Here is an 11,443-nt window from a genome sequence, read left to right on the forward strand (position 1 = left end):
GTGTGTGTGTGTGTGTGTGTGTGTGTGTGTGTGTGTGTGTGTGTCCTGGAGCTTAACCTCAGGGCCTGGGCACTGTCTCTGAGCTTTTTTGCTCTACAGCTGCTCTACAGCTCCACTTCTGACTTTTTGGTGCCTAATTAGATACAAGTCTCACAGACTTTCCTGCCTGGGCTAGCTTTGAACCACGATCCTCAAATCTTAGCCTCCAGAGTAACTAGGACTACAGGTGTGAGTCACCAGTACCCAGCTAAGTGTTTCTTCTTTCTTCTCCCTCATATCTACTTCCTACCTATTCTCAGCTGGTTCATGGAGCAAGAAGCCCTACTATGTACCTGTCCTCAAGGCCCCAGACATGACCCACACCTGTACCTCACCTCCTCCTCTGCCTGATAATCACCCCACAGGCAGTGCAGTGCCAACTACTCCATCGAATGTTTTGACAAAAAAAACCCTGTGGGAAGTAGTCTTGCATTATCCTATAGAAGTTTCTGGAAAGATAGTTATTGAGACTAGTTCCTGGCACTGTGCCTCTGTCAGAGCAGGTTCTCAGTCAATAAACATGTGTCTTCCTATCAAGTTTCTCCCTATTAGGGAGATAAAGGTAGCCATTTGTCCATAGGCCAACCTCTGTCTGGCTCTGTCCTGTGGGACAGTGATGTCAACAATGCATGCCATGAAAATGTCTGAAGGCTCCCTGGCCTTGTTGAGTTTCCATTGAACTCTCTGTCTTCCATCTTCCATCCCTCCACAGTGCCTCACCCTTGAATTCAATTTGTAGTACTTTCTCTCCATCCCTATGGCAAAGCACAGTACCTAGCATTTCAAATGAGAATGTCTTACTGGCAGGTTGGTGGATGGATGGATGAATTAGCAAATGAGTAGGTAAATACAGAATGAGGGTGAATACAGAAATGAACTGTTGGATTTGGAGGCATGGCTCAGGTTTTAGAACACTAGCCAACGAGCAGAAACTTAGAGTTCAAGTCCCAGTCTTGAACAAAAATAATAATAAACTATTCTTGGGACTAGAATCCCCTGGTGGGGGCAAAGATGCCTTTTTATTCAAGGAGTGAAGGCCTCAGGGACATTCCATTGGCTTTATAGGATAAGATTTTTTCCCTGTTTTTTTTTTTTTTTAATTTTGGTGCCAGTATTGGGGCTTGAACTCACAGCTGGAGTGAGTCCCTTACCTTTTCCACTCAAAGTTAGTGCTATACTGTTTGAGCCATGCCTCCAGTACCAAATTTTTGTGGTTAATTGGAGATAAGAGTCTCATGGACTTTCTCACTTGTGCTGGCTTCAAACCATGATTTTTAGATCTCAGCCTCCTGATTAGCTATCCTGAGTAGCTAGGATTACAGATATGAGCCACCTAATACCCAGCACTCCTGGGCTGAACTCCTGAACTTTGAACCTTGGGTTTGAAATTGATATCAGGAACTAAGATAAGGAAATAGTTGCGAGAAATCCCAAAGAGTTATAGTCCTTCCAAGGAGAGCTGACCAATCTCAAAATCCCAGGAATGCTGAGACATAACCAACTGTATGGCTGCCTCATCTTTGTTCTGTGAACATGTTCTCCTACCCCTTATACCCTTGCTCTGATCCCTGCCCCAGCAAATCTAAGCCCACTTGACTTGGGTGTAGGTACGGTCATTAAACACCATGGCAAGACACTGCTACGTGCTTATCTTCAACTCATACTACCTTGGCTTGGACTGTGTGTTTTCTGAGCTGGTCCATTTCACTGGATTGCCTGGAAAGTAGGGTTGTATTTAAGAATTTGGAAAGAGTAGCTGGATGCTGGTGGCTCACGCCTGTGATCCTAGCTACTCAGGAGGCTGAGATCTGAAAATCACAGTTCAAAGCCAGCCCGGGCAGTGTCCCCAGTGAGACTCTCCAATTAACCACCAGAAAACCGGAAGAGGCACTGTGGCTGAAATAGTAAGCTGAAGAGCTCAGGGAAGGCACCCAGGCCAGAGTTCAAGCCCCATAACCAACAAAAAAATAAAATTGGAAAGTGCAGGAGGGCAGATCTCACCCTCTCCTCTTCCATTCCAGTTCATTCGTCCAATGCCACTAACTGCGAAGATTCCCCTGGTGGATTAAACAAAAAAACAAAAGACACCCACACACCACCAGTAGATTGCAGTTATGTATTTAGTTTCCTATGTTCTTGAACAACAACGGGCCACGGGAAGGGGGGGTAGAGAATGCTGGAAGAGCTGCCTGGCTGGAGTAGCTGACTTCTGCTAAAACTTAACTTCTTAATGTACAATCTACAAAATCATCTTCCTACAGGAAAATCGGCTTCCGCAGGGGTAGCAGGGACTGCAGGGGTCGCAGGGACCGCAGGGGCCGCAGGGGCTGCAGGGGCTGCAGGGGCCACAGGGGCCGCAGGGACCACAGGGGCCGCAGGGGCTGCAGGGGCTGCAGGGGTTGCAGGGAGAAGTGCAAGGGTAGCATGGAGACTCGATCTTGACACAACTGCCCAGCCCGTAGGAGTACGTTACGTCCTTCTCATCCACACAGGGCGGCAGGCTGAATTCCTTGCAGATGTTCATGTAGCTGTACTTCTTCGATCCAAGGCAGTCGTACCTGTTTTCTCGCTCGGCTGACACGCACACCTTGCCGTCTTTCACTCGTACTTTGACTTGATCAGGCTCAAAGCCGCACACATTCACGGATCCTAAAATATTACTGCTACAGCAAGAGGAGGCCAGAATTCTATTTGTGGTTCTTCTGAGTCTGGAAGAAAGGTAAAAGAAAGGACTCAGGACTCAGGCACAGCCTGACAATAGGTTAATGGCTGTCTTCTTAAATAGGAAAAAAAAAGTCACGACAAATCAAACTTCACAGATGTATGGAATATAAAAGCAAGAGTCCCTTCTTGTGAATCACACTGACCCACCCTCACCCCCAAGTCTCTTTGGTTTTCCAGATCTTTCTTGGCTAAATCTTTATTCTTCCTCAGCTATTAAACTTGGGCCTTAGCCTCTCAATGCCTTAGTTTCCTTATCTGTAAAATGTAAGTAGAATACTTAGGACCATAACACTATTAAATGCTTAGATGAACACTCCACATGGCACATTGCAGATCTTGCATTATTATTACTACTGCTACAATTAAATGTAGATAGACATTTTGTTATTTTGTTTCCCCATGCTGGGGATCAAACCTAGGGCCTCAGATAGGCTAGGTGAGTGCTCTTATCATTGAATTCCATTCCTAGCCCCAGATGGACAAGACTAATAAGACACATATTAAGATGACTACCAGAGTGGGGGTGGTATGCCTATAATCCAGGTTACTTTAAAATAAGAAGGAAAACAAGAGTGAAATAATAAAATAAAATAAATGAAATGAAATTTTAAAAAGATGGCTCTGAGCTTTAGGATCGGCCCGATGATTCTTAGGCAATCACAGAGACATTCAGCCTGAAAGCTCCCATCAGCTCTGCTCTGGACCCCCCTGCTGCACTGAGGTTGTCTCAGACTTGGAGGAGTGGAGCCAGTAGAGAACTAGTCTGCTTGGCAGGATTGTGTTGATCGCAGAATGGAATGACCTGTCAATGGTTTTCTAGTTGAGACTGTACCGGAAAGAGCTCATTTTGAGCCCATTCTAAGACTTCATATTAATGGCGCAAACTCAACCATAGGAAGAATCTTTACACCATGGCAAGTGGAAAATGCCACATCAGGCAGAGCTGATTGACATTTGTTAAATACCAGTGCCATGTTTCCTACAGAGCTGCCTTATTATTCAACAGCCCTATTGTGCAAATCCTTAATTTAAAAAATAGCTATTGCTCATAGCAATTGATTGGTTAGGATCATTTAGAGATCAAGTGCTGAAGAGAATAGACTGGAATACATCCTGGCGCTGTTCTGTAGACAAGTTATTTAACCTCTCTGTGTTTACTTTCCTCATCTGTAAAACTAGAAATGATAGCCCCTACCACACTGGGTTGTTGACTTAGGAGATGCATGAATAGCATCTCCAACTATGTTTGGCACAGGGTTAGGATGTTAGGCATGTGTGTGTGTGTGTGTGTGTGTGTGTGTATGTGTGTGTGCTTGCATGTGTATATGCCAGTCCTGGGGCCTGAACTCTGGACCTGGGCACTGTTCTGGGCTTTTTTGTTCAGCTTTTTTTGGCTTTTCTTTTTGTCCATTTTGGGGCATGAACTCAGGGCCTGGATACTGTCCCTGAGCTCTTTTGTTCAAGGCCAGTGTTCTGCCACTTTGAAGCCACAGTGCTACTTCCAGTGTTAGCTTTTTGGTGGTTTATTGGAGATAAGAATTTCAAGTATTTTCCTGCCTGAGCTGGCTTGACACTGTGATCCTCAGATTTCAGCCTCCTGACTAGCAAGGATTCCAGGCGTGAGCTGGACCTTAGCCGATGTTAGGCTTTTTGTCTTTTTCAATGTGTTATTGGGAGTGCTAGCCATGGCAATGGCATCTTCACAGTAACTGTGATGCATGTGTGATTATTAGTGCATCACCTCTTTCTACTAAATTCTATTTCAACATTTCTTTTATTTTTTACATAGGCTATACAAGTTCATCATCGAAGATCCAGAAAATGCAGATATAACTCTTCAGATGAAATATTGTAAAATAGCTGTAACTCTACTTCAGTGTTAAATTTTCTTGTGTGTTTCTACACATATTAAGAGTTTTGAGGAAACAGGCTATACATATATATGTATATCTACATATATATTGCTTTTAATCTCTATTTTCTACTTGCTAAGACCTCACAGGATCAATTTAACATGTGTTCAGTATCCTTTTACTGAAAATTACAGACTTAAGACTCTTAGTGGCTAATTACAACCTGATTCAATAGAATTTATCCCTAAAAGACAGAGGTGAAAGGAAACATAAGTAGCAGATCAAGGGCAAGAATTGAGCTCCATTTCCACCCAAACTCTAAGAACTTGAATATGGAATAGGGATAATCTTTCTTGCCCTGGGCAAGATGCTGGCATGCTGAATGAAAGCCATGCTAAGAAGAAAGGATGAGGACTGGTCACTAAAGTTGCAGACCAAGCATTCTGGCTCATTAGATGGGCAGAGAAGATCTCACAAAGCTGTGAAGAGCCAGCCTAAAACTAGACCCAGCACCCTCTGTGCCTGGATCATTACTTGAAGCTAAGTAGCCACACCATGACTGAATGGGCATAGCCCTGGTTTCTCAGGAATGTCTCATGGAAAAGGTGTATCGCTGAGACTCAAAGTCTTGTCCACGTGAAAAGCATCAAATCCTGCTACTACAGAGAAGTTAGGCCCAGCCAAGAGGACTGTGGACACCAAGCAGCACTGCTGAGCTCCCAATTCTGCCTCAGCTGCTCCTGCTAGATGAAGCCCACCTGTCCTCTGCAGGAGACTGACGTGGGAGCAACAGCTAACAGGCAAGGCCAACTCCCAGATCTGCCTCCTACAGCTAGGATTCATGTTTTTGTGCTGGATTCCTCCTGTCCTCTGACACCTGCCTCTGTGGTTCCTTTGGTCCTGGCAGCAGCTATACAGAGGTCTTTGGGAACTTGCCTAAAGCTCTTGGCAGGTCAGGTTTCTTACTGCTTTTCTGGGTCTGTAGTTATCTGCAAGGATTTGTGGGTTTAGAGGAAATTGTAGGAGCCCAAAGTGACTCATCAGACTCTACTCTGAACTCATAACTTGACTCCTGTTCTAGTGAGCCACCCACCATGCTAAATGGCATTTTCTGTGGCTCTGGACAAAGGGACATTGCCTCCTATGCCCCTGTGCTTGTTACACTGGGGCTGTCTCTCAACTACAGTCAGTAAACACAGGAATCAGACTCTCGGGTTCTTTGCAGAAGCTTCATAGGAAAACTCAGAGGAAGCGGTTTGTGTCCCATGCTTCTGCCTTCTTTTCTCAAAGCTGTTTCACACCCAGGTCTGACCATGCTCAGCAACATAGAAAACTGTGCCTACAGCCATATGAACTCTCTAGTCAGCCATCTTCACAAGGATGTGTCAGTCCTGTGATGAATAAAGTAATAAAAGATATTAGAAATGACTATCATCTGCCCAGAGCAAGGGACGGGGAGGCCGACCTTCCCCCTAGGCTATATTGCATTTTTTTTAAGGATCTATGTAGGCCATGCTGGCCTCAAACTCATGATCCTCCTCTAAGTGCTGAGATTATAGACATGTGTGATTACACTCAGCTCCCCAGACTTTTGGAGGACCAATGTCACAGTAGTAGGAAGCAGTCATGTGCTCTTGATCTCCTGACAGATGTCTGGGTTCCACTTGAGTTTCAGTCAGTAGGTCTGGTGTGGAGCTGACCTGTAGCTTTTCTAACAAGTTTCAGGGGATGTTACCAATTCTGGTCCAGGGACTACCTTTGAGAACCACAGACCAGTGGTTATGCTCTTAGAGTCGAAGTCGGGCAAATATGGCTCTCCTTCCAGTCTTGCCTTGCCACTTCCTAGAGATCAAGAGCATTGCCCCCAAGGCTGTTTCAGCTATCTTTAATAAAGATGATGTTTTTGTTGTTCATATTAGAAAGATTAAATGAACAAGAAATGTCAGGCATATAGTTTTTAACGTACAATGTAAGTCTTCTGTATCTGGCTATATCAGGCTCCACCTTCCATGGACTGGCCTAAAAAAAGCTGAAGTGTGAAGTGACTAACTCTGTATCACTAAATAAGTAGAAATGCGTTTGAGACTGGGTGTGAGTGGTGCATGGTCAGAGCATTCACCAAGCACCTGTAAGGCTCCGAGGTCAATCTCCAGCACTGCAAAACAAAACAAAAATTGTACTTGGCTTTTGATGAGCAGCAGCACTTCCTCTTGTATCCAAGGGCTGATGATTCCCAGATCTCCAGGTTTGAAGATTTTGATGCCAGTGCACAGAAGAACTAGCTCACTTTGGAAGCAAGGACCTCTCAGAGGAACCAGAGGCACGCAAGGCACTCTCCTCTCTGTGGCAATGCCAACCTGTCACCAGTTCTGATGTCTCACCCTAACTGGCTACGAGTGGGTTCACTGAAAACAAACTCAGATCATGAAGCAGTACCAAGAAAAGACATTTTTAAAAGGCTGATTTATAAAGTTTTAGGATGGAAACTCATGTGATTTTTGAGGGGGTTTCTTAATGAGATTTAGGCTAACCGCTGATGCTTTGTGACCACTGAAACTTGTTTTGGAGTACCAGTAAAGGGGCAGAGATGGAGCCCAGATCAGAAAGACACTACCTGCAAATCAAGGTGTGTTTAGCCTCCAAATCTAGAGCAGAAGCCCCAATGGGCATCCCTCCATTAACTGGATAATAAACTTCTACAGCCAGGATTTAGGAGGAACTGGTTTCTATTTCTCCAGCTTTTGTGCAGAAAATAAGGAAGCCCATGAAGTGTGGAGGTGAGTCCAATGCTTGCTTATCTGAGGTTGCTGGCTGGACCTGTGAAGGGAACGAGATTCAGATTTTCTCTGAATCCAGAAGAGAGGAGGAGGGCAGGAACACTGCTTAGTTTGAGGGTACAAGAGGTAATTTAGAGGAAAAAGAAAGCATAAAAAGATGGACACAAAAGTGCTAAATTGAGTACTAAGGACAACACTCTTTTGAAGCAGCTGTTGAAGAAATAGAGATTGAGCTGGCTCTTTTCTGCCTAAGTCTAAAAATAAAACCCAAGTGCATATCTGTATCACCCAAAGAAACGATACTTAGGCACACTCAAGAAACATAGGGAATTTAATATTCTTTAATGGAATAAAAGGAAGTTTATTTGGAAGTAAGAGGAAAGCAGTGGAAGAAAGTAGCAAAAACTCTCCATCTGGAGAGGGGGACTCAAGAGGAGTCCCAATTTAATAATTTTTGGTAGAGGCTTTTATACCAGTCACAAAAAAACACCTAGAGATAGAGCAAGAGCCTCTCACACTGACAAGTAAATTTAGTAGGACCCAGGCAACTACAAACTTGAGATGGAATTTTCTGGATAATATAGGCTGACATCTGAAAAGACATGTCACAACCAGCCAACACTTCAACATTCTTTTTGAGGGGTGAAAGGTCATGTGAATATGAATTCTAAACTCAAAAAGCCTTGGGCAACCCCAGACATTGTTAAAAAAATTGAATTGATATGGTATTTATGGATATATTTAGTCATGGATCAAGAGCTAGGTTAGAGATAAGTGGGGGAGAAAGCATTTTCACTGGAAGAAAAAAAACATTAACTCATCTGGGATTGGAGCTAGGATTGGGGCTTAATATTTTTCACTCCTATTCAGAAAAATGGAAGATTTAGGCTTACAGATGACATTAAGCCCTCTGGATTGTGAAATGTCAAGCTGTCAGAAATAGAACATAGAAATTTCCCCAGGTGGTATGAATGAGAGAAAAAAATGGCCAAGGAGAGATAAAAAGAGGGCAAGTTTCAGGTCACTTCTAAAATGGACTTGGGGCTATCTATTCAGAGGTACAGGAATGAATGTAAAGACATCAGCCTCACACTGCTGGTACAAAGAAAGAATGGTCAGGAGAAGCAGAAAAAGCATTAACCTCCTGCGTGAACTACTCTGGCAAGAATGAAGCTGAGATTGTGTCTCCTGTGTGTCAAGAAATAGGCCTCCGGAAGAGAAAGCAGATGTGGAAAGACAGTGAGGCATTGTTCCAGTGGAGAGTGGAAAGAAGGGAATAGCCAGAAGTTCAAGACTGAAGTACCTGGACCCAGGTAGTCAAGTGTTCAAAGATGTAGAGGAACATGGGCACAGACCTGTTCACAAAGTAAAAAGCCCTTAATTTAGACCAAATTGAAAAGAATCCCTGCCTCACAGCAGGTCATAGGACTCGATATCCTAAAAAGGGACAAAAAATAAGCATTAATTCACAGTGTGGATGAGCTTGTAGGTGATTACTTAATCCCATTATGAGGAAAGCCCCTTCTCCCCCTGGTGGCTGAAGGCCTCATCAGTCATTGTCCTATTGTTCTTTCTAGTGAATCATCACTGTCACGGTTGTCAAGGGACTCCGCCTACCTCTGCCCACCTATCCATCTATCACCATCTGTTTTTCCATGATTCTTATCTAGCTACACCTATCTTTTTAAAAATGTTCTTACCAAGTTTTTCTCCCCCACCTGACTTTTACTGCTTACTACATAAAATGTGTTACTCACCCTTTTTTTTAACATGTTATTCCAAAATTTGATTGTATCCTCATTTATTTAACTAGTACTTTCTATCTTTTTCATTAATACTCACAAACTAAAAAGATATATAAAGTCTGAAAGTTATAATCTTCTCTAAAGGTATGTAGAGTCTGAAAGTTATAATCACTAACTAAAAAGTACTTTCAAAACAAAAAAAATTAAATTACTAATTCAATGAAAAACCTGAGTCTATTGTGAAAGTTACTACTTAACCCTCTGGTTTATCTGCACAGCTTTCCTGGGGTTAGAAGAAGTGGCCAACAGACTGGGTGAACTTGAACTCTTAGCCTGGAGATGGCAGCTGGGAGAAACATTTTCCTACAATTCTGAAGAAATATCTGTTCAATTTGCATCCTGTTCTTAAGGCCTCTGGCTCACATTAAGGACTTGATCAATTATTATTACTTTTCTGAAAAGTCCATATATATGTAAGTCACTTTACTCATCACCAGAAAGAAATGTTGAACTTGCTGCTTCCAATAGCTTTTCAATGACACCCCTGTTAAAAAGCCCCCTTGATTTGTCACTCTGGCACTCTAGCCATCAACCACCACCAACCTTGCCAATTGACCTTTTATGTTGTCTGTGGAAAATTGTAACGATTCCCATCATGGACCCAGTTACTCTTCTTAAATCTTTCCTAAGTCACTAGTCATTTAAACTTTTTTCCCCTCGTGTGTGTGTGTGTGTGTGTGTGTGTGTGTGTGTGTGTGTGTGTGTGTGTGTGTGTGTTGTGTGTATTGGTACTGAGGCTTGGACTCAGGGCCTTGGCCCTGTCCCTGAATTTTTTTGCTCAAGGATACTGTTCTACCACCTTGAGCTTGTTGGTCATTCATTGGAGATAAAAAGCCTGAGTTGGCTTCAAACTTTAATCCTCAGATCTCAGCCTCCTAAGTAGCGAGGTGGTGTAAGCCACCAGCGTCCAGCTTTTTTTTTTTTTAATCTTTGTTCAAGTATTAGTGGTCACCTCCCTCCCTTTCTCACAAACTAATGTCTAAGGCTGATCTGCCCAGTCTCCAAAGGTAAGAAGAGGGTTCTCTTACTTGGCAAGCTCTCTCTTTTCATCCTCGATGGCTCTAATGGCTTTCCTCTCTAAACTGCGGAGGGACGGGCGAAGGCAGTACAGCTTGTAGTCACACAGGCAACACGGGTAGAGGTCACACAGGCCGCAGGATCGGGAACGCTTGGAGTAGCACAGGCAGTAGGGGTAAGGGTGCAGGTCGCAGCAGCAGTAGGGATGCATATAAAGGTCGCACAGGCATCGTGTGCATTCGTCGATGCATCTCAATTGTCTTAATTCTCTGTCCACCTTCTTTATGTCCCGTCTAACACTGTCCAAAAGACAACTCAGTGCAGCCATTACAGTCACACCTTATTGTTCTGTGAGTACCTTTGGGAAATGGCACTCGAGGGAAAAAATTGTTCTAAGCTCTTCTCAGAGGCCTCTTTTAAAATTAAATGAGGCACATATGGTTCACTTACTTTAAAGCTTATGTTCTGTGACCTCACCGCCTTCTAAGTATGTCATAGTCCTCTGGTTACCATGTGAACCACACAGGTCATAGTCTGCAGAGACCCGCCTTAAAGTTGCGAAGCCCCTAGCTCAGAGCCTTACTGAAACTGAGGTTTCATCCCCCTTGGATGTTTGAAGGGGTCTCCCAAGCAATCCCAGATCCTGGGACGGGGAGAGAGTTCTTGGAACTGCCCTGTAATGTCCTTGACTTGTATATGCTCTGAGGATAAGCACTACAAGATTATGGGTATCTTCATGAGGACAATGGCAAGAGCTGCCTAGACCCTGCCTTTGAGCCTTTCTGGCTCTAGCCCTGATTCAAACCTTAGCCTTAATCAGTCTAAGCAGACAGAATGTGTAGAACTTTAGTCGTATCAAGTCACCCTCACATGAGCTTTTTGTCCTTGCCCTCAGTCCCAAGCCTGTTGAGTCCTGACCACATTTTCCTCCTTCCCAGTGCTAATTACACCCAGCGCTTTCCACATTCAAGACAACTGGCCTTCCTTTACTAGGCTATCCTCACTAGATAAGCTTCAGGTTTCCATGGGTGGTGGGTCCTGTCCTTAAGCTCTCATCTCTGAGTGCTCAGGACTCTGTCCTATAAGTCCAGGCCTCCAGATGTTTGTCTTGCAGTTTTTTTTGTTTTTTTTTTTTTTGGTGAGTCATGGGGCCTGAACTCCGCCTGGGCGCTGTCCCTCAGCTCTTCAGCTCAAGGCTAGCACTCTACCACTTGATCCACAGCTCCAC

General features: G+C 43.9%; 1 protein-coding gene across 2 annotated transcripts; it reads right to left on the minus strand.

Annotated features, from left to right (window-relative positions):
• Positions 1–2,278: 2,278 nt before the first annotated feature.
• On the minus strand, positions 2,279–10,543 carry Odf1 (outer dense fiber of sperm tails 1). 2 transcript variants are annotated; one of them, XM_013012468.1, is made up of 2 exons: positions 10,274–10,543; positions 2,279–2,749 (listed from the first exon to the last, which is right to left on the minus strand). In XM_013012468.1, the coding sequence occupies exons 1-2, from the start codon at positions 10,541–10,543 to the stop codon at positions 2,279–2,281; spliced, it is 741 nt and encodes a 246-aa protein (XP_012867922.1). The 2 variants fall into 2 exon arrangements, with proteins under 2 accessions (XP_012867922.1, XP_012867921.1); XM_013012467.1 differs by having other exon boundaries at positions 2,279–2,747; positions 10,227–10,543.
• Positions 10,544–11,443: the final 900 nt, after the last annotated feature.

This window comes from Dipodomys ordii, unplaced genomic scaffold (assembly GCF_000151885.1).
Source record: "Dipodomys ordii isolate 6190 unplaced genomic scaffold, Dord_2.0 Scaffold17, whole genome shotgun sequence".
NCBI lineage: Eukaryota > Metazoa > Chordata > Mammalia > Rodentia > Heteromyidae > Dipodomys > Dipodomys ordii.